Genomic DNA, 23941 nt, shown 5'->3' with positions numbered 1-23941 from the left:
CCGCGGACGGATGCAGTGTCTGGTTTGCAGGTCGGCGTTGGAGATGCCTTTATATTTATATGAGATTCAGTCCTAGGAATCAAACAATCAACATAAGAAAAATTATAAATCAAACAATCAACATAAGAAAGATTCCTAATGATTCTAATCTTTCAAAGTTCCTACGAAAGTCCTTTGAATCAAATCAAAGGAACCCTAAAAACCCAAAATCTTTGTGGATTTTCATCCGTACACCCCCAAAACACCCTCTAGTTTGCTCGTTTTTACAGATTGCCACTGCGCCCGCAATCCCTGCCTTGCTCCTCTCGCTTCGCCGTCGCCGGCTCCCGCCACTCCCCGCCGTCGCCGCTCGCGCCCCCCGTGTTCCAGCCGTCGCCGCCCGCGTCCCCGCCGTCGCCGCCCGCCGAGGGACGCATCCCGGCGCAGTCGCCACCGGCGCGGAGCAACGACCCAACCCCTCCTCCCAGCAGTTTCTTCCAGGGTTAAGCCCTACCCCCGCTCCCCCTCCCTCTCCCTCCTCGCCTGGATTCCCCCACCCCATCCCGCGAGCACCCGAATCCAAACCCTCTCGCTCGCTCGCCGCCACCAATCTAATCCATAGATGCTCCATTCGGTTCTCAGCACTCCTAACCTGGTTTTGTCGCGCAGGAATTCGGCGGCCGTGGCGGCGATGGACATCTACAACGTGGAGGCCGCCGAGATCCTCGCCCACGAGACCCTCGTGAGCCCACTCACCACCCATATTATTTCTCCTCTTCTCTTCCCCCGTGTCTATTCCCCCCACATCCCCGGATCCCCTGTTTCGAGATGATCTGAGCTGGTGAGTCAACTTGCTGATTGTTTGTGCCCATTCCTTCCTGCAGAATCTCCCCATCGGCGAGGCCGCCCCCATCTACGAGAAGCTGCTCGCCACCTTCCCGACAGCGGTGAGCCAGTCGAATTTTCCATCAAATGCTTGTTTGGCTGGGTTACCTGCTCCACCGATTTTCTCGGTTCATGTTGCCAATCTTCTGCGGCTGAGGCTTGAATGTGCACGCAGGCTAAGTACTGGAAGCAGTATGTGGAATCATACATTGTCACGAACGACGAGGAGACCGCCAAGCAGATATTCAGCAGATGCCTGCTCACCTGCCCTCATATTAATCTCTGGTGAGGGGATTCCACATTCTTTTATGATCTATTGCCACATGCCCTAGTTTGTCTTTTGGGGTAGATGAGAAATTCTCCTTCACTATCACTGCACAAATGATTAGTCACTGTTTCTACCAACACGTTCCTCCATTGACGCCCGCGTGAGGTGTCAGTTTTCTTTCATTTCGCCTGACATTGTAACCAGTCAACAATGCCCTGTTTGTCTGATCAAAATTGTTACGAACTTGTCGCCACCTCATTGTTTTGTAAATAATACATAATTGATGTGTCTGAACCTTATATTGCTCTTAGTTACGGCTGTCATATTCTTTTCAACATAAAATTTCCAGTTTGTTTGCAACTGCAGTATTGACATTTTCCTATCGGGTTGGGTGTAACTTGCAGGCGTTGTTACATCAACTTTATTAAAAAAGTAAACAGCAAAAGGGGCTCTGAGGGTCTGGAAGAGACAAAAAAGGCTTTTGATTTCATGCTTAACTATGTCGGTAGGTACCAACTACTTCTATTAAGTGTTGACTTTAGATAATAGGCAGTGCGTTGTTATTAAGCCACTTTTGCAATAGATTTTTGAACTCTGGTTCACTTTTTATTGTAAAAAGAGAGCTTTTCATTCTCTTATGGAAGCTCCCAATCAACATGGGGAGCTTGCGGTACACGTGGGTCATTCAGCTACCCCTCCTGCTCTTCTGCTTCATAGCTTTCTTCTCTTCTCCATGCATCTTCATACATGAATCTAAGAAGCTTAATTGTGACAGGCAATGATGTGGCATCTGGCCCCGTTTGGATGGAGTACATTGCATTCTTGAAGTCAATGCCGGTTTGTGTTTCTTCATTTTCCTGTCCTAACATTATTATGCCCTTTTACTTATTTTTGAGTTATTTCATTTGTGATTCCTTGTTTGAAACTCTTCAGGTTATGACGCCCCAGGAAGAGTCACACCGCATGACTACTATACGTAAAGTATATCAGAAGGCAATTTTAGTTCCAACTAGTCATGTCGAGCAGCTATGGAAGGATTATGATAACTTCGAAAATTCAGTTAGCCGCACCTTGGTAAGTAGAGTATCTGTTTGGATCACTAATCATTATGGAAAAAGCAGCCAGCATATAACTCCATTCATTCAATTGGCAAAAAGACCAGTCTTTAGTCCTTTAGTAGTGTGAAGTTGTTCGTTTTCAGTTCATTCTGGTATGTCAGTAGTGTTCACTGCACTCGACCGTTTAATACGGTTACTATTTTATTTTATTAAATCTCAAGACAATGCAAACCTGTCTTGTGTGCATTTGATATGGAGATCACTGTAACCTATCCATGTTCCAGGCAAAAGGCTTGCTATCTGAGTATCAACCGAAGTTTAACAGTGCTAAGGCTGTATATAGAGAGCGTAAGAAGTATATTGATGATATTGATTGGGGCATGCTGGCCACCCCCTCTACAGGCTCCTACAAGGTAAGCAGTTGATCAGGTCATAATGTTGATTTACACTAGGCGTGACAGTCTACAATTGTTGACTTTACAAAACGGTTATGTTTTGTGGATAATTATTTTGGTAGCGTGGTTAGGAAAAATCTCATAATTATAATTTCCTTCAAAGTTTCTCTATCCATTTTCTCAATGCCATACATTTCTGTGCCACTCTTGTTTTCTTAGGGAAAACTGTATGGTAAAACAGTACTAGTGTCACTTTTGATTGCGAACATAACAATTTGAGTGTGTTTTAGAAAAGCTAGATAACAGAGTTTTTATCTATTATTGTCAATATATTTTGTTAATTCCACTTTTCAAGATTACCTACCTGAAGTTCCAACACCCTTAACCCACCACCTTTTTTTTGTAAATCTCAATATTTCCCCGCAACAGAAATTTAGTTATTGTATACCCCCTCCATTCTTGGATAGACGACGTTGTCAATATGAACACGGTCTCCAGTATACAACTTTAACGTTACTTTTTCTATGAATGTGTTAGTAAAATGCTATTTAGTTACTTTATACTCTCTCCATTCATAGATACTCCCTCCGTCCCGTAATATAAGAGCGTTTTTTACACTATACTAGTGTCAAAAACGCTCTTATATTATGGGACGGAGGGAGTAGATGATATTGTTGATATGGACATGGTCTCCAGTATACAACTCCGTTACTTTTTCTATGAATATTTTATTAAAATTCTATGAAAATATGTTTAGTGATAAATCTAATGGTACCATTTCCACCCAACCAACCTAAATAATTTTTATATGTTGTCAAAGAAAGAGAAGTTTGACTGCATGCTTTCCAAAAACACCCGTCAATTTCTGAATCGAGATAGTATTTGAGAAGATATATGCTTACTGTTAAGAACCACTCTTTGTATCATTTGAAATGCACATAATTGAATTCAGACTAATGTCCTTGTCTTTCCCTATATGTCTTTATTCTCTTGTCTATGGTTTGCTGGTAAATCTTCCGACACATTGAATAGTTTTCTGACATCCTCTCTGGTAGAGTAGTAGATGCATGACCAGTATTTAACTGGCAGGTAACTCAGAACTTCATTAATCTGTTTCACAGGAAGAGCAACAGTGTTTGGCATGGAAAAGACTTCTGACATTCGAGAAGTGAGTAAACATCTGCGTCAAATTAGCTAAGTGTAATCATGATTCCAATTTTTTTGGTTGATGCAAGTCTTCAAGGCAATTTTATTTCTTTGTTGTATATAGATATTTTTCATTTTTCTTCTCCTCTGCCCCAGTCAATGAATTTTGTTTTTGATCTCAAAAATTTGTTTGCAACCTATCTTTGAGTTCTTTATTTCCTGGATGAGATTCAGTGAGGAAGATTATCGAGTATGCTATGTTTCTTTATTCTAACTTGACATATCAGTTTGTCACCTTTGTCACTCTCACTTCTTTCCGAGGTTACTCCCTACATTTCTGCTAACACTAAGTATTCTGTTTACTGTAGGGGGAATCCTCAAAGAATTGATGTTACAGCTGCTAATAGGCGTATTACCTTTACTTATGAGCAAGTAAGCTAACTTCTGTATGTGAACATAGATGCACACTGGTGTTAAATCTGTAGTCAAATAATTATGCTTTGCATAGTACTCTAATTAGGCACTCTTATTCATTGTGGTCAACTGATGATATGGTGGCATGTGTAAACCTCATGTACTCAATGGCATGCATATTTTTTTTTCCTTTTATAGTTGCAGTTTTTGAGCTCTCTTGCCCCATGATATTGGAAAGAAGTCATATAGCTAATGACCCCATTATTCCTTATACTTCTGTTAGAATAAACTGTTCAGTCATTAGACCTCACCTTTACCATGCTTACCATTATAAGCGGGGACATTAATGAATTGTATGAACCTGTTTTTATTTTCAGTGCCTAATGTATCTATACCATCATCCTGATGTATGGTATGATTATGCTACATGGCATGCAAAGAATGGTTCTACGGATTCTGCAATCAAAATATTTCAGCGTGCTGTAAAAGCACTCCCTGGTAATTGAATATCCTGCGAAGTTCTCTTGGTCAATTCGATTATGGTAGCCAGTCCTGTAGTCATCCTTTTGGAAGTTAGCGCCTTATACTTGGTTTGCCGGAAGATTAAGAGCAGAGTGCAGAAATATCTGTGGGAAAACAAACTGGATATTCTAGGGCCTCCCAGCCATCGAGAAAGACATATTACTATCTTACTGCCTTAGCCCTTGTTTGGATGGGCCAGGGTCCCATGAGCATGAAAGTTACTAAGTTGTATTGGCATCAGGCCCAATCCCAGTCCACCTAAAAAAGTCTAACTGGCCGGAACTAAATAACTGGTTGACGAATTGATATATACTCTGGGGGGACAGACAATACCTCCATAGGATGCCATCAAGGAATGCCAAATATATCTTCCAGGAAGGCTGAACACATTTCTAAGGAGGATACTAAATTAAAACCCACACGACCAACTGTGTGAATGCTATGAGGGCCCACATGTTAGAACTTTAGCACAGTTCAGTTCACATCTTAGATCAAGATGAGATACCCTCATATTAATATATGAATCTTTATAATTCAATCATATGGATGTGCCGCAGGCTATTAAGGACGTGTTACCTCTAGCTTGGCATGTGCAATCCTTTTACACGTGCGTCAGTATTAGGATCTCTCACTGACCGATCCTTACCGTTTATTGGATGCCTGCATGCGTGCGGGCATGCAGTGGTGATACTCACTTAAGTATTTTTTTAATGTGAGACTTATTTAATCCATTTTGCGATAGGATGTTAAATATGGATTGGTAGCAGCTGCTCCTAGTTACTGGTTTATCTTTTGTGGCCACTTATTCTGTATTTTTTATTCGTTATTCTGTGAACATAACAACTCTCCAGCTTAATTCTATCACACTGAGCGTGTGACAGGTATGCAAAGATGACAAGGCATTCTTAATGCTAATCCAATTGCATGCTTGAACTGAGCAGTAGACTAGAATGATGGTTTAACTGAAATATACTGTATCATTTCCTGACCTGTTCTTTCAACTCCTGAAATTATTTTGCCTATTGCTTTTCATAGGTTCTGAAGTACTAAAATATGCCTTTGCTGAACTGGAAGAGTCTGTAGGGGCGATTCAGGTCCATTTTCTTTCTTTGATAATTTTTCTACAATGCGTAGCTTCCCTAGCACTCACATACTGCTACAAGCACTCTTAAGATCATTATTTCCTCGCATGCGCTTTCCCATTGCAGCCTGCTAAGACAATATACGAGTCTCTTATAGCTGAAAATGCAAGCATGTCATCACTTGCACACATTCAGGTTTGTTCCCATTACTACTTTAAAGTACTTATGGTTATGGCTAAACTTCCTGTGGTATCTTTACCATTCTGTTTTGTACTGCAGTTTATTCGGTTTTTAAGGAGAACAGAAGGCATTGAAGCAGCTCGCAAGTACTTTTTGGAAGTTCGGAAGTTGCCAAGCTGCACTTATCATGTCTATGTTGCATATGCTACAATGTCGTTTTGCCTCGACAAAGATGCGAAGGTTGTTAAGTGATGACATGTATGCACTATGCAAACATTTTTTCCGTTACGGACTGCCAGCTATCTTGCTGTAGTTCTTTATCTGTTTGATTACAGTACGAAGAGTATAATTTGCAAAAGTAGGTTCAATAGGATCCAAGGCATAGCTTTAAGCTCAAACGTCACAGGATATCCAATATCTGTGCATAAATCACCATCATTATGCACTGTTAGTTTTCACCTTTGAACCTTGTACCAGGTAACTTGTCATCCTAGCTAGTACAATGCTTTCAGGTCCAGTCTATGATTGTACTTAGAGGACATCTGTTTGGGGTCTGGCCATCCCAGCTAGTTGTTTGTCTCAGCAGAGAGGATCGAGTAGGCATGGCATACCCTTCTTTGTGCTATGCAGTACCTTACCAACCATTGAAAATTGCACAGATTTGGTAAAGATTATCAGAGGGTTAAAGTGGACATTTAGACCTGATTAGAATTGTGGCCTGTGGCTGCAAGCCTGTGAGAACGCACCGGCATGCTAGTTTTTGCTGGCATTGCCCTCGGTTTATATGTATCCATGCCTGCAAATAGCCTGGAGTATAGGTTGGCCATAAAGGTGCAAGTGGTACCTAAACTGCCAGTTGACATCGTAATAGTAAGAGCTTAAATGACTGAATAATAAGGGATTATATAGTATTTTAGGTTTCACCTTTTCACTCTGTATTCAATGTTTCTTCCGGTTGCAGTTATTCACATATGTGCAGTATCTGCTAAATATTCTCTTGTAGGTGGCCCAAAATGTTTTTGAAGTTGGTTTAAAGCGATTTATGCAAGAACCAGGATATGTCCTCGAGTAAGTATCCATTTGAGTAGCATTAAACCTTAACGTTAATCTTTGTATTTTGGTCCATCAATGTCCCAACTCATGAACCAAATGTCTCTCCATTATTATTCAGTAATGTTAAAAATCTGACGTCAGATTTTTAAGCATGGCAAATCGAACGTTTTTTATGGCAATTTATGTTGGTGCGAGGATGGCAAATTTAGTTTGCAAGCATGGCAATTTCTTGGGAAAAAAATGAACTGAGGCGGATTTGCCATGCTTGCCAACTAAACTTTCCATCCTCGGCAAACATAAATTGCCATAAAAAACATTCGATTTGCCATGGTCAAAAATCTGACGTCAGATTTGTAGTTGAGTCCTTACTATTTTATGCTACTTATTTTGTGTTCATCTATTGGCAGTCGAAAAGTGTTCATTTCACTGTCCCATTATTGGCAAATCAAATTTGTTGATTTTTTGAGACTCTTGCTATGATTCAGATATGCAGACTTCCTGTGTCGCTTAAACGACGATAGAAATGTACGTGCATTGTTTGAGCGAGCTCTGAGCTTACTTCCTCCTGAGGAATCCGTAGAGGTAAATATTTTCTTTTATTTGCTCCGAGTTACTCAACATTTCTATATTATGAGGAGATGCCCTTTCAGCTGTGCATTTTTTCACAACTATCTTAATTGGCATTAATGCCTTGTGAGCACCAGCAATAGCAATAATATCATTTCCACCTTTTGGTGGTGTACCACATAGCCTCGGGAGCTCATGTTGTGGGATATTTGTTATAGAGGTGCAACATGCAAATAGATATAGATTTGTTTGTCTGTCTGTTCTCTGAATTAATATATGTTGCTATTCTTCTGCAGGTATGGAAACGATTTGCTCAATTTGAGCAGATTTATGGGGATTTGTCAAGCATGTTAAAGGTATGAAGCTCTAAGCAAAGTGCAGATATAGGTTATCATTGATTGTCATGTTCGGCCCATTAGGTGTGGTCCTCTTCACACATGCACTGTAGGGCGAAGCCATGAGCAATATCCAGTATCCACAATTGTGCAGCACTTGTATTTTTATGTCAGTTTGCATTAGTCTCAAGGTCTATGAGTTATTTATTGGATAGACTTAGAGATTCGTTGTCAAGTGCTTCTTATATTTAGATGGCTTATCTCTGACTAGATATAAATATAATTTGTTAGGGTGTTCATTATAAGTTGGATCTTTTGTCAGTTTATATTCTTCTCTGCTTTTTATGTGCCCAAGTCCTTTTACCCCCTCTAAAGCATAAGTGTGCTCGTAAATTTTGTTTCCTCAGGTGGAACAAAGAAGGAAGGAAGCTTTGTCTAGGACATCAGAAGATGCCGTATCGTCCTTAGAGAACACACTTTATGATGTTGTTTCTAGATATAATTATATGGATCTCTGGCCATGCTCATCAAAAGAATTGGATTATCTGTCAAGACAGGAGGTACATTGACTATGCCTAACTATGATTGCAAGATAAACTATTTTTTATCAACAAAATTACCTTAAGCATGACATGCTGTCTTAATATCCCTAATCACTGAATGACATCTTGATGATTGAACTATGGACTTTATGTGAGTTGAATCATCAAGTTTACATACACGATACATTTGCATTTGATACATGGCGTTGGTGCGCAACTTCCAGCAACAAGTGCTGTTGATTGCGAAACTTTGAAGCACACCCATAAATTAAAAGTTGGACTACATCATATAGTAATGATATGATAATGGATGTAGCCCTCAAATTCTCTGCTGATTTGGCTAAAGAATGCATTCTTCACAATCAATTTATGTCGGATGCGGGCTGTATTTTGTGACACTTCAGAGAGTCCATGCTTGGCTTCCATTGACAAATTTCACTTGTAATGCTTTCTCGATTTCGATATTGCAGTGGCTTGCAAAGAACATGTCTAAGAAGGCTGACAGGTCAGTTATGCTAACTAGTGGTGGTGGTTCTACCTCAGGTAAGCTGGCAAGCTGCTCTCTGTTATAAACTTAATTGTGCCGTCATGTTATTAAAAGTGTTTGCTGATTATAATATGCCTACGAATTTTGGCTCAGATAAAGGCACTGTTGGAGTTGGTGCCAATGCAAAGTTATTGCCGCAGTCTACAAAAGTCGTCCGTCCTGAGACTTCTCGAATGGTTATTTATGATCCTAGACAGATGAAAGGTATTTATATTGATGAGTAGGCACATTGTTTAATGAGAAAGAACTGGATGCATGGCGGTTCCAGTTGTAAATGCACCAATTGTTCAGTTGCAATTGCCTATCTATCTCACTCATGAGGCAGCATTGTTAATTTGTCAGGACCAGTGATTTCAGCCACATCCAGTGGGTACACAAAGGAGGTTGATGAAATATTCAAAATGCTTTCTCCACCACTCATGTCTTTCATCACAAATTTGCCTGCTATTGAAGGTACTACCTACTTACTGTACGAATACTCAGTGTCATCTGATGCATAGCTTGTAGAATGTTTGCCAGATTCTATTATATTTAGAGCACGTAACCGGTCCGTTTAAAACCAGACACTAAGGCCGCGTTCGGCTCCTCTCCACTCCCTGGACTGCGCTCCCGGAGCGGACCAGTCTCTAGCTAATTTTCAGGGAGCTGCTAAAACTGAGCTCTACAGCTCCACGGAGTCAGCTCCAGGGAGGGATTCCGAACGAGGCCTAACATAGGCTTGGTGCATGTTATTCATAGGTTGAGAAATGTTCAGAAATTTTGACTATTTCTTGTGAGCATGCTCTTTCTTTTGTAATTGAAAGCATGGTTATGAACAAAATACAGTGCATAGTCACAGCATAGCCTTATTTCTAAGTTGGTTTGATTTGCATAATGCCTTTGCATATATTCATTGTATTCTTGTCTTTTCAGGTCCATCACCAGATATAGACATTGTGCTTAGCGTTCTACTGCAAAGCACACTGCCAACAGGACATGATGTTGGCAAACCGTCTGCTCCAGTTCCTGGCCCTGCCACAACTGATATCTCAGGTCCCCGCAACCAAAATGGATCAGTTCGTAGACCTCCAAAAAGGAAGGCTGTTGAAAGTACTCTCCCTCCCTCTCCAATCTTTATTGGTCCAGAATGCCAGTATTGTGTTCGTTTAAGATTATATGTGCTCTGGCATTTGTTGAACCATTTTTTTTTTTGTTACGATTGATTCAAGTTGAAGTTGTCTTATGGTTTAATACAGGCAGTCTAACAAACACAAAATGGGAAAGCTTATGTAATATGTGTTGACTTACTGTGTGCAGGGCAAGAGGAAGAAGACGCAGCAACAGCTGCGCAGAGTCGAGCGATGCCAGATATATTCAGGCTCAGGCAGATCCAGAGGAGCCGCGGTGGGGGCCCTGCTCAGTCTGGATCGGCGGCGATGTCCAGTGGAAGCATGTTTTCCGGGGAACAATCAGCCAACAGCTCAAGCTAGTTCACCAATTTGTAGCTAGTGCTCTGGATTCATGTAGCTTTCTTTCGCTGGTATATATGATACATAGTCTTGTTCGTTCAGTAGATTTGTAGTTTGACCGCTCATGGGGAAAGTTACGCATTGTACAAATGTAACAGTAGACTGATCAACCTGTAGGCATGGCAAGTGCATTGCGCGAGAATATGAACCGAAGGTCCCAAACACGACAGGAGAGAGTGCAGAATCAGTTTCATCTGGATGAGTAAAGGCCAAATCAAGATAGAGAATAGCATGATGTGACTAATATGCATTTAGAAGAAAACATGTTTATGTATTGTGTACACTGGAAAGCATGAATCTGAATATTGCAAAATAATAGTTGCGTCAATTGATCAACATGTGTATCAAAATTTGTGCCGTGACATGGAATGCAGGCATAATTGTGTTGATTATCTATGATATGTAACAAGAGGAAAAGATGGTTATCAAAAATCTCCAGAGAAGATATATGGCTTCAGAGAAAACATTAACATCCTTCAGGAATAAAGAAAGTCAACCTTCTGAAGTAATCATTCCAGTACAAACAATAGTAATCAAAATATTAAGTCCAAACCTTGAACATTCTTGAAAAAGAAAACAATGCACTTAATCAAATGCATAAGCGCATCTCCAACGTGGACCCTCAAAGCGTCGGATAAATGTGTCCGGACACTACAAGCCATTTAACGCAGTGCCCCATCAGTCCGTGGACGTGCCCGCTTGTCTGAAATCCCGCAAATCGTACGCAAACCAGGGGAGGTTTGTGGGAGTTCGGACATCCGCAATGTGCGCGCCTGACTGGTTGGTACCACCCAAAACCTCTCTCCGCCCGAAAAACCCTCTGTATGCGAAGCGGTTGTCGCGAATTCTTGCCGGTCAGCCCGCTCCAGAGTGGTCATGATTCCAGATGGCAATGATGCCGGTCAAAGCGATGCGAACAGCCGAGCGGGCAGGGCCACTTCAATGCCGATGTGGCGATCAATAAGCCTACTCCGGCTGGTGCGCCGTATTGAGGCCGACTAGCAGTCCATTCATCTGGCTGCACCTATTTAAGCACGGCTTCGGTGCCATCCACACCACATCACACATCCCCTCCTCTTCGCTCACCTCCGTCGACGATGCCAAAGTCGTGGTTCTCTATGCCGGCAGGTGACGGCCGGATCTCCTTCAAGATCTGGATCTTGGCACCGCCGCCATCGCTCTCTGGGGTCATTGACCTCCACAACAGATGGATCCTTCGAGAAGGAGGATATCATCATCTCCTCCGACGAAAAGGACGAGCGGAAGCGCCGACGACGGACGAAGAGTACCAAGCCCAAATGGATACATGATCGCGCGGTCGCTCAGGTCCTGCGGTTCGGCACCGCCCTTATTGCCGCAAGCCCGCATCAAGGAGGAGCCGACATCGCGAGCGCGTCAAGGTGGAGCTGGCATCACCTCCTCTCCGGCACGTCGAGGCAGAGCTGGTGCCCCCCTTCCCGTGCAATCGTGGCGTCCAAATTAGACGCTGTATGAAGGAGGCACTACTAGGGAAAACCTTATACATGGAGGCTTATCAGTAGCGCGTGTTAAAAAGAGGCGCTACTGATACTTAGCAGTAGCGCGTGATATAGTCAAGCGCTACAAGTAGGGGGTTAGCAGTAGCGCGTTTTGTTGAACCGCGCTGCTGTTATGGCCAACCCGGGCCCAGCTGCCCGTCCCCATTTAGCAGTAGCGCTTGTCTTGGACCGGCGCTACAGCTAATGCTTTTGGCAGTAGCGTTGGACCAAATCCCGCGCTACTACTAAGCCCATCTTATCATCGTCCTCCCCGCCTGACCTCTCAGTCTCCCTCACTCTCCATCTCCACTCTCTCTCCCATCCTCGTCGACCCGCCCCCGCACTGCTCCGGCCGCCCTCCCCACGCGCGTCTGCCCTCCCCAGCACTGGTCCTCCCTCGCACTCGGGCCGCACACCCCGACGCAGGCCCTCCCCCACACGCGACCGCCCTCCCCCGCGCCTACCCTCTCCATCCCCTTCTTGGCCCCGGGCTGCCTACTGTGAGTACCTCCTTCTCCTCTCAATTCACCCAAAAGCTAGGTATCTCTGGCTGTGTTGGATGAATTAGCAAATGCAATATGTTCAGATTTTTTATTAATTTTGTTCATATATATGAACCCTAGGTGTTCATATATATGAGCCCATTTCATCGTTAGAGCACTAAATAGGTTTTTTGAGTACAATAGAATGTAGATATATGTAACCCTAGGTGTTCGTATATATGAACACTACTAGTAGAAAGCTTATAGATAAATGGGTGGATGAAATTAGGTTTTTTTAATGCTTGGATAGGTAGATGGATAGACAGATGGATAAAACTATGTTTTTTAGTAATGCTTTGGATAGATAGATGGATGGATAGCTGTTAGGGTTAGTAATACAAATTTTTAGTAAAAAAAAACTAGTTTTACAAATTTTTAGTAAATGTAGGTCTTTTGAATCAGCACAATAATGTTTAGTTGATAGCTTATAGGGTTTCACTAAGTCCTAAAATCAGAATAATAATGTTTTTGTTCATATTTTGTTTTTGCAGAAATCAAGGAGCCCCTGCATCATCCCCACCGTCGTTCCCGTCACCGACCCCCTCCGACCTCGAGGTGAGACCATCCAAATCCCCATGTCGATGATGATGTACATGTTTTGATAGATGTAGTAGAGTAGTAGATGAGTAGCTGTGACAATGTGATGAAGCTAGTTTTTAATGTTTTTTCAATACAATAGAATGTAGATTATTTGCATGGAATAGAAAATTTTCAATGTAGGTCTTTCAAATATGATGGAGATTTAGACATGTGATATGTAGTGTTGTGTACTACTAGTGCTTGCCCAAGTGGCCTATGTTTGCAGGGAACACCTCCGAGTGGCCTATGTTTTGCTGGAGTGTTGATTAATTTCCATTCCGGCAAATTTCAGGCGCACGATATGTCCTTAAAGGTCATGCCGGATTTTTCCATGAATTTTGGCACGACTTGTGCTAGAATATGTAGGAAATATCGAGTGGCCCGAATTTTCTAGAAAGATAATTAAATGACATTTTGGGTTGACTTTAAGTCTGTCGGGGCTCCATACATGACAGTCAAAAAATCAGTGAGGAGGAGTCTCCATCATATATGAGAGAAGAAGAATCCCGACTGTTGTCGTGAGAGAAGCTTCTTCTTCTTTTAAGGTGCTAGACATTTTGGTGTAATGCACTTTCAAATGAAAGTAGGAGCTTCCATCACCGACGGTCGCAAATGTCAGAGAGGAAGAATCCCGACTGTTGTCGTGGGGGTCGCTTCTCCTTCCTTCCCGTGTGCTAGACATTTTGGTGTAATGCACTCGGGGACGAAGGGAGGAGCGGCCATCACCGACGGTCAAATATATACACCACGTGAGCTGAGAGTTTTCAAAAAAAAGACTAGACAGACCGATAGTCAACCCGTGATGAATAATAATGATCGAATTTAGTTTTTGTAGTACATATATTGAATTTTAGAAGTTTAATCTTTGAATTATGAACATAGGAAATGTCTGACGACGACGATAGGATCCCAGAGTGCGACTCCTGAGGCGACCACCGGGGTCTGTACGACAGGCCTCACCTGGTAAACGATCGACGCTTCAGTATTAAGCTCGATGAGACCTTCGATGTTGAAATGGTACACAATGACAACAAGTCTTTTTTTGTAATTAAGCATGACTTCTGCTTCTTCAACGCGTAATTTTCGTCTGTTACAATTCGACCAGTGCACCCCCTGCCATGGAAGACGTTATGTCTTGGAGAAGCTGGATTTCAAAGATCCTGAGAATATGGAGACAAATAGAGTTCACCTCAGGACCCATCATGGTTATGCTTTTTCCGTAAAGCTATACAATGCGGTGACCTACTCATATTTTGGTTGCTCGAATTGGGAAGCACTGTGCAAGGCGTGTGGTTTTCAGGAGGGTATGCATATCACCTTTGATCTTGGTGATCCTGAAGATGACATGGACGAAGATAATATCAACATTTGGGTCAAGGTTGATACGCTTCCACTACTACCTCTATGTGAGTTTCTCGAACATATTTATTAAGTAATTTGTATGGTTTATTTAAAAATAGTTAACATCTTATTTCCATTCTTCAAAACATGTACGGAAAGTAGTGGACAAAGCCTACTACAGTTATGGGTCTGAGCTAACTTGTGAGGAGATAAATCATTTTGTTTCATGGATTAATGATGTTGATACTTTTAAGATGAATTATCATATCCCTCTAAGTTATTCTCAATACGTGCCACTAGTCCATGTGTTGAACTACGGTAACATCCATCGAGATATCATGGTAAGATTTTTCCTATTATATCACCAGTGCATTTTTTACATATATTCTTCTTAAGCTAAACTATATTTTGCTAATTAAGTTTGTTATTATGATGTTCTTCAACAGAAACTCCCGACGGATTGTATACCTAGTCCTATGCAAATGAAAGGTGACATGAGAATTGTTAGCTTACGGCCAGGTTGGCCTACGATTCACCACAATGCATACACGATTCATTGAAGAGATGTCATCCTCACAATCAATGACTGGAGAAAAGTTCTGAATGATCGCAGGGAACTACTTGGGGGCAACATCAAGCGCAACCCACAAATGGGAGACAGGTTCATCTGTATTCTCCATAATGGAGAATCAGGGGTTTACCTGTTTTATGCTATTTTACCTTCGAGAGAGTAGCAGGTCTTAGGTACTTATGTGCTACATTGTGATAGAATGATGAGCTAGTTCTCATATGACTATGATGATGAGTTGTTATGATGATGATGATGACTTATGTGCTACATCGTGCTAGAATGATGAGCTAGTTCCTATATGATTATGATGATGAGTTGTTATTATTATTATAATGGTGATGATGATGATGATGTATGAGTTTTTATATGAATATGATGATGAGTTATTATGATCATGTTGAGTTATTATATCATTGGTGGGAGAAACACGAATTAGATTCATGTGACCAAAAGTTGGATTAGTCATCCTACTAATCCAACTTTTGGTCACATGAATCTAATTCGTGTTTATTTCACCTAATGATATAATAACTATACATGATCATAATGATATAACAATCCCTTAATTGATAATATATCAAAATTTGTATATGATGTACAAATACAAAGGAAATATGCAGCAAAAAAGATTCAGAAACTAATAGCAGTAGCGAGGGGCGTGACTTTAGCAGCAGCAAGAAATTACCAGCAGCGCATTTTACAAACAGACGCTACTGCTACCTACAGATATCAGTAGCGCGGGCAAGACGCGCTACTGCTAAAATTTAGCTGTAGCGCCGTAGCAGTAGCGTACCCACCCGCGCTACTGCTAGGCTTTTCCCTAGTAGTGAGGAATCGGCATCGTAGACACGCCACGTCTGGCGTGACAAGTTCTTGAAGGAGGAGGTGTCCTCGGTGATCGCGAAGGCACGCAGGCGAATCCCCCTCTACCTCGGTGGCTTCGGCAGCAGTGGCTCCTCATTGCGGAGCACCGTGATGACGGAGGAAATGGCAGCCAGGGAGGCGACACAGAGGGACTGGCGCAATGTGGCACGCTGGGAACCGTTCGCGAAGTCCGACATGGCGCCGACCTGGGTCCTCGTAGGCCTTGACCTAGCGGAGGCCTGGGCCAACGAGCGGGCAGAGACCACGGCGGAGACGTCCGCGGAGATTGCGTCTCCTCAAAGGAGCTCGCCAAGATCGCGGAGGAGTGGTCGCTCCGTGATACCTCCGCCGCCGTCGGCAGAGGCAAGGGCGGGGCTCCCCGACCAGGTCAGCGTTTTGCCGAGACAGACCTCCGCATGGCGTAGGAGGAAGCCGAGCGACTCCTTCACGAGCGCCAGTCGGTGGTCGAGCATGGTTGTCAAGCCTCGTGCCTTTTCGCTGCTGGAAGGACCACTTTGATGACGACTTCGACGGCACGGAGAGTGAAGGAGGTGGAGCCAGCCAGCCCGACCAGGCGTACGAGGTCAGCGTCCGCTACAAATTAGTTTAGTTTAGTTTTAAGTTTTAGTTGAATGGACAAAATATGTCCAGTTTACGTAAACTATGTCCGAACTTATGTCCGTTTGCATGAATTCTGTCGTGTTTGCATGAACTATGTCTGAATTTGTTTGCATTGCGTGCGGAGTTTTTGGGAAAACGTTCGATTTCTGAATCCTGTATCACTATGCCCTAAGGGGTTTGAGGTACTGCTACTTCTTGAGCTTGCGTTGGTTTTCCCTTGAAGAGGAAAGGGTGATGCAGCAAAGTAGAGATAAGTATTTCCCTCAGTTTGAGAACCAAGGTATCAATCCAGTAGGAGGTACAAGCAAGTCTCCAATCTATGCACCTGCACAAACAATCAAACACTTACACCCATCATGATAAAGGGGTTGTCAATCCCTTCACGACCACTTGCAAGGATGAGATCTCATAGAGATGGATATAAAATATTACTAAAACGTAAAACAAAGTAAAACAAATAAATTGCAGCAAGGTATTTTTGGGTTTTTGGTTTTATAGGTCTGAAAATATATGATGGAAAATAGACCCGGGGGGCATAGGTTTCACTATAGGTTTCTCTCTTGAAGAAAGCATACGGTGGGTGAACAAATTCCTGTTGAGCAATTGATAGGAAAGCAAATAACTATGATGATATCTAAGGTAATGATCATGAATATAGGCATCACGTCCGTGACAAGTAGACCGACTCCTGCCTGCATCTACTACTATTACTCCACACATCGACCGCTATCTAGCATGCATCTAGAGTATTAAGTTCATAAGAACGGAGTAACGCCTTAAGCAAGATGACATGATGTAGAGGGATAAACTCAAGCGATATGATATAAACCCCATCTTTTTATCCTTGATGGCAACAATACAATACATGCCTCGCTACCCCTTCTGTCACTGGGTGAGGACACCGCAAGATTGAAAATAATGTAATGCAAGAGATGAGAGTTTATGATGGGTACTTGGTAGGCTTGATGTAGAACCTCCCCGGCAATGGCGCCAGAAATTCTTCCTGCTACTTCTTGAGCTTGCGTTGGTTTTTCCCTTGAAGAGGAAAGGGTGATGCAGCAAAGTAGAGATAAGTATTTCCCTCAGTTTGAGAACCGAGGTATCAATCTAGTAGGAGGTACAATCAAGTCTCCAATCTATGCACCTGCACAAACAATCAAACACTTGCACCCAACGCGATAAAGGGTTGTCAATCCCTTCACGGTCACTTGCAAGGATGAGATCTGATAGAGATGGATATAAAAGATTACTAAAACGTAAAACAAAGTAAAACACAAATAAATTGCAGCAAGGTATTTTTGGATTTTATTTTATAGATCTGAAAATATATGATGGAAAATAGACCCGGGGGCCATAGGTTTCACTATAGGCTTCTCTCTTGAAGAAAGCATACGATGGGTGAACAAATTACTGTTGAGCAATTGATAGAAAAGCAAATAATTATGACAATATCTAAGGCAATGATCATGAATATAGGCATCACGTCCGTGACAAGTAGACCGACTCCTGCCTGCATCTACTACTATTACTCCACACATCGACCACTATCCAGCATGCATCTAGAGTATTAAGTTCATAAGAACGGAGTAACGCCTTAAGCAAGATGACATGATGTAGAGGGATAAACTCAAGCGATATGATATAAACCCCATCTTTTTATCCTTGATGGCAACAATACAATACATGCCTCGCTACCCCTTCTGTCACTGGGTGAGGACACCGCAAGATTGAACCCAAAACTAAGCACCTCTCCTATTGCAAGAAAAACGAATCTAGTTGCCCAAACCAAATCGATAGTTCAAAGAGAAATACAAAGATATCAAATCATGCATATAAGAATTCAGAGGAGACTCAAATAATATTCATAGATAATCTGATCATAAACTCACAATTCATCGTATCTCAACAAACACACCGCAAAAAGTGTTACATCGAATAGATCTCCAAGAACATCAAGGAGAACATTGTATTGAAGATCAAAGAGAGAGAGAGAGAGAGAGAGAGAGAGAGAGAGAGAGAGAGAGAGAGAAGCCATCTAGCTACTTGATAGGGACCCGTAGGTCTGTGGTAAACTACTCACATATCATCGGTAGGGCAATCGGGTTGATGTAGAAGCCCTCCGTGATCGAATCCCCCTCCGGCAGATCGCCGGAAAAGGTCCCAAGATGGGGTCTCATGAGGTCAGAGGCTTGCGGCGACGAAAAAGTATTTTGGTAGATGCCTCTGGTGGTTTGGGAATATTTTTGAATTTATAGAGCAAGAATTAGGGTTAGGAGACCTCTGAGGGGCCCACAAGCCCTCAGGGCGAGCCCTCCTGGCTTGTGACTTGCTCGGGAAGCTCCTTGCCCCCTCTCCAAGTCCTACGGGTGTCTTTTGGTCCAAGAAAAATCATCGTGAAAGGTTTATTCCGTTTGGACTCCATTTGATAATCCTTTCTGAAAAAGCCAAAAACAAGGAAAAAACAACAACTAGCACTGGGCACTAGGTTAATAGGTTAGTCCCAAAAAAGATATAAAATAGTATATTAATGCATATAAAACATCCAAAATAGATAATATAATAGCATGGAACAATAAAAAATTATAGATACGTTGGAGACGTATCAAGCATCCCCAAGCTTAATTCCTGCTCGTCCTCGAGTAGGTAAATGATAAAAACAGAATTTTCGATGTGGAATACTACCTAACATATTTATCAATGTAATCTTCTTTATTGTGGCATGAATGTTCAGGTCCATAAGATTCAAAACAAAAGTTTAATATTGACATAAAAACAATAATACTTCAAGCATACTAATAAAGCAATCGTGTCTTCTCAAAATAACATGGCCAAAGAAAGTTATCCCTACAAAATCATATGGTCTGGCTATGCTCCATCTTCATCACACAAAATATTTCATCATGCACAACCCCGGTATTATCCAAGCAATTGTTTCATACTTTAGTGTTCTCAAGCATTTTCAACTTTCACACAATACATGAGCGTGAGCCATGGACATAGCACTCTAGGTGGAATAGAATATGGTGGTTGTGGAGAAGAAAAAAAGAAGGAGATAGTCTCGCATCAACTAAGGCAAATTAATGGGATATGGAGATGCCCATCAATCAATATCGATGCAAGTGAGTAGGGATTGCCATGCAACGGATGCACTAAAGCTATAAGTGTATGAAAGATCAAAAAGAAACTAAGTGGGTGTGCATCCAGCTTGTTTGCTCACGAAGACCTAGGGCACTTTGAGGAAGCCCATCATTGGAATATACAAGCCAAGTTATATAACGAAAAATTCCCACTAGTATATGAAAGTGACAAAATAGGAGACTCTCTATCATGAAGATCATGGTGCTACTTTGAAGGACAAGTGTGGTAAAAGGATAATAGCATTGTCCCTTCTCTCTTTTCTCTCATTTTTTTGTTTGGGGTTCTTTTGGCCTCTTTTATTTTGCTTGTAAAGTCCGGAGACTCATCCCAACTTGTGAGGGAATCATAGCTTCCATCATCCTTTTCTCACTTGGGACAATGCTCTAATAATGAAGATCATCACACTTTTATTTACTTACAACTCCAGAATTATAACTCGATACTAGAACAAGATATGACTCCATATGAATGCCTCCGGCGGTGTACCGGGATGTGCTATGATCAAGAGTGACATGTATAAAAAATATGAATGGTGGCTTTGCCACAAATACTATGCCAACTACATGATCATGCAAAGCAATATGACAATGATGGTGCGTGTCATAGTAAACGGAACGGTGGAAGTTGCATGGCAATATATCTCGGAATGGCTATGGAAATGCCATAATAGGTAGGTATGATGGCTGTTTTGAGGAAGGGTATATGGTGGGTTTAATGCACCGGCGAAAGTTGCGCAGTACTAGAGAGGCTAGCAATGGTGAAAGAGTGAGAGTGCGTATAATCCATGGACTCAACATTAATCATAAATAACTCACATACTTATTGCAAAGGTCTATAAGCCATTGAAACAAAGTACTACATGCATGCTCCTAGGGGAAGGGTTGGTAGGAGTTAACTATCGCGCGATCCCGACCTCCACACAAAGGATGGCAATCAAAAAGTAAATCATGCTCCGACTTCATCACATAACGGTTCACCTTACGTGCATGCTACGGGAATCACAATCTTTAACACAAGTATTTCCACCAATCGACAATTACTCACTAGCATGTCTCTAATATCACCATCTTTATATCTCAAAACAAATGCAAGGAATCAAACTTCTCATAGTATTCAATGCTCTTTATATGAAAGTTTTTATTATATCCCTCGTGGATGCCCATCATATTACGACTAAATTCATAACCTAAGAAAATTACCATGCTGTTTAAGACTCTCAAAATAATATAAGTGAAGCATGAGAGTTCATCAATTTCTATAAAAATAAAACCACCACCGTGCTCTAAATAGATATAAGTGAAGCACTAGAGCATATTGCCAAGCTCAAAAGATATAAGTGAAGCACATAGAGTATTCTAATAAATTCATGATTAATGTGTGTCCCTCTCAAAAGGTGTGTACAACAAGGATGATTGTGATAATAAAAAGCAAAGACTCATATCATACAAGACGCTCCAAGCAAAACACATATCATGTGGTGAATAAAAATATAGCCTCAAGTAAATTTACCGATGGATTGAAGACAAAAGAGGGGATGCCATCCGGGGCATCCCCAAGATTAGATGCTTGGTTGTCCTTGAATATTACCTTGGGGTGCCTTGGGCATCCCCAAGCTTAGGCTCTTGCCACTCCTTATTTTGTTGTCCATCAAATCTTCACCCAAAACTTGAAAACTTCACAACACAAAACTCAACAGAAAAACTCGTAAGACCGTTAGTATAAGAAAAGCAAATCACCACTTTAGGTACTGTTTTGAACTCATTCTAAATTTATATTTGTGTTATATATACTGTATTCCAACTTCTCCATGGTTCATACCCCCCCCCCCCCCCCCGATACTACCCATAGATTCATCAAATAAGCAAACAACACATAGAAAACACAATCTGTCAAAAACAGAACAGTATGTAGAAATCTGAAAACTTCGAATACTTATGTAACTCTAAAAATTCTGAAAAATTAGGATAGCCTGGGAAATTTGTATATAAATCTTGTGTAAAAAATTTAGAACCAGATCACGTCCTGTGAATTATAAAAATTATTTTACTGGACGCAAAAGTTTCTGTTTTTCAGCAAAATCAAATCAACTATCTTCCAAATCATCCCAAAGGTCTTACTTGGCAGAAACACTAATTTAGAACATGAAAACACCTCCAACCAGAGGCTAGAAGGTATATTTATTGGAAAACAGGAACAAAAAAGTATAAAAATAAATAAATTGGGTTGCCTCCCAACAAGCGCTATTGTTTAACGCCCCTAGCTAGGCAAATTGAAATAGATCTAAGTATTATCATCTTTGGTATGCAATCCATAGGTAGCTCTCATAATAGATTCATATGGCAACTTGATTTTCTTTCTTGGGAAGTATTCCATGCCCTTCCTTAACGGAAATTGAAATCTAATGTTTCCTTCTTTCATATCAATAATTGCACCAATCGTTCTAAGGAATGGTCTACCAAGAATAATAAGACATGTAGGATTGCAATCTATATCAAGCATAATAAAATCTACAGGCACATAACTCCTATCTGCAACAATAAGAACATAATTAATCCTTCCCATAGGTTTCTTAATAGTGGAATCCGCTAGATGCAAATTCAAGAACAATCATCAAATTCACGGAAACCTAACATATCAAATAAAGTTTTCGGAATAGTGGAAACGCTAGCACCCAATCACACAAAGCAAAGCACTCATAGTCTTTCATTTTAATCTTAATAATAGGTTCCCACTCATCATAAAGTTTTCTAGGGATAGAAACTTCCAACTCAAGTTTTTCTTCAAACGATTTCATCACAGCATCAACAATATGTTTGGTAAAAAGCTTTATTTTGATTATAAGCATGAGGTGTATTCAACATGGATTGCAACAAGGAAATACAATCTATCAAAGATCAATTATCATAATTAAAGTCTTTGGAAACCAAAAGAGTGGGTTCATTGCTACTTAAAGTCTTGACCTCTCCAATCCCACTTTTATCAATTTTTTCATTCAGATCTTTAAACTCCAAATCACTGGGACGCCTTCTAGCTAAAGTTGACTCATCTCCAGTCCCGTATTTATCAAGATTTATATTAGCAAACAAAGATTCAATAGGAGTCACACCAAGAACTTTAAGATCTTCATCATTATTATAACAAGAGATAGAAGAACACACTTTTACAAACCAATCTCTGTTAGCACGCATCCTAGCGGTTCTTTATTTACATTCATACATAGAAATTTTAATAGATTTTAGAGACTCATTAATATCATGCTTGGGTGGCATACATCTCATCTTTAAAGAATCAATCTCAAGAGAAATCTTATCAACGTTCCTAGCCAAATCATCAATCTTAAGCAATTTTTCTTCTACCATAGCATTGAAATTCTTTTGAGAATTTATCAAATCTTTAACATTATTCTCAAGATCAGAGGGTATTTTATTATAATTTTCATAAGAATTGTTGTAGGAATTACCATAATTATTAGAGGAATTACTAGGAAACGGCCTAGGGTTGAAATTACCTCTATATGCGTTGTTACCACAATTGTTCCTACCAACAAAATTCACATCCATATATTCATTATTATTCTCAATCAAAGTGGACAAAGGCATATCATTAGGATCAATAGGAGCACTCTTACTAGCAATCAATTTCATTAGTTCATCCATCTTTCCACGCAAAGTATTAATTTCTTCAATTGCATGCACTTTTTTACTAGTGGAAGATTTTTCGGTATGCCATTGAGAGTAATTTTCCATAATATTATCTAGGAGTTTAGTAGCTTCTCCTAATGTAATTTCCATAAATTACTACCCACGGCGGAATCCAAAAGATTTCTAGATGCAAAAATCGATCCCGCATAATTTTTTTGTATAATCATCCACAAACTTAAACCATGAGTGGGGCAATTTCTTATCATCGATTTCATCCTCTCCCAAGATTGCGCAACATGTTCATGATCAAGTTGCTTAAAATTCATTATATCGTTCCTAAGGGAGATGATCTTGGCGGGAGGAAAATACTTGGAAATAAAAGCATCTTTGCACTTATTCCATGAATCAATACTATTTTTAGGCAAAGATGAAAATCAAGTTTTAGCACGATCTCGTAGTGAGAACGGAAATAGCTTCAATGTAACAATATCATTATCCACATCTTTTTTCTCTTGCATATCACACAATTCAACGGAAGTGTTTAGATGGGATGCGACATCTTCACTAGGAAGGCCAGAAAATTGTTCTTTCATAACAAGATTCAACAAAGCGGCATTAATTTCATAAGATTCCGCACTAGTGGTGG

At 41.0% G+C, this 23941-nt stretch overlaps 1 protein-coding gene across 1 annotated transcript; it reads left to right on the top strand.

Moving 5' to 3' along the window:
- Positions 1 to 244: 244 nt before the first annotated feature.
- LOC109776341 (cleavage stimulation factor subunit 77) lies at positions 245 to 10817 on the top strand. The gene is made up of 23 exons (XM_020334982.3): positions 245 to 481; positions 649 to 721; positions 864 to 926; positions 1040 to 1149; positions 1537 to 1637; positions 1908 to 1969; positions 2066 to 2206; positions 2475 to 2603; positions 3707 to 3753; positions 4100 to 4163; positions 4523 to 4643; positions 5703 to 5761; positions 5876 to 5944; positions 6029 to 6169; positions 6933 to 6997; positions 7468 to 7564; positions 7846 to 7905; positions 8292 to 8444; positions 8897 to 8969; positions 9067 to 9177; positions 9316 to 9426; positions 9886 to 10062; positions 10270 to 10817. Exons 2-23 carry the CDS (start codon positions 671 to 673, stop codon positions 10440 to 10442), a joined length of 2178 nt encoding a protein of 725 aa, XP_020190571.1. The 5' UTR covers positions 245 to 481; positions 649 to 670; the 3' UTR covers positions 10443 to 10817.
- Positions 10818 to 23941: the final 13124 nt, after the last annotated feature.

This window comes from Aegilops tauschii, chromosome 3 (genome assembly GCF_002575655.3).
Source record: "Aegilops tauschii subsp. strangulata cultivar AL8/78 chromosome 3, Aet v6.0, whole genome shotgun sequence".
Taxonomy (NCBI): Eukaryota; Viridiplantae; Streptophyta; class Magnoliopsida; order Poales; family Poaceae; genus Aegilops; species Aegilops tauschii.
This window is presented reverse-complemented; position numbering and strand designations above follow the sequence as displayed.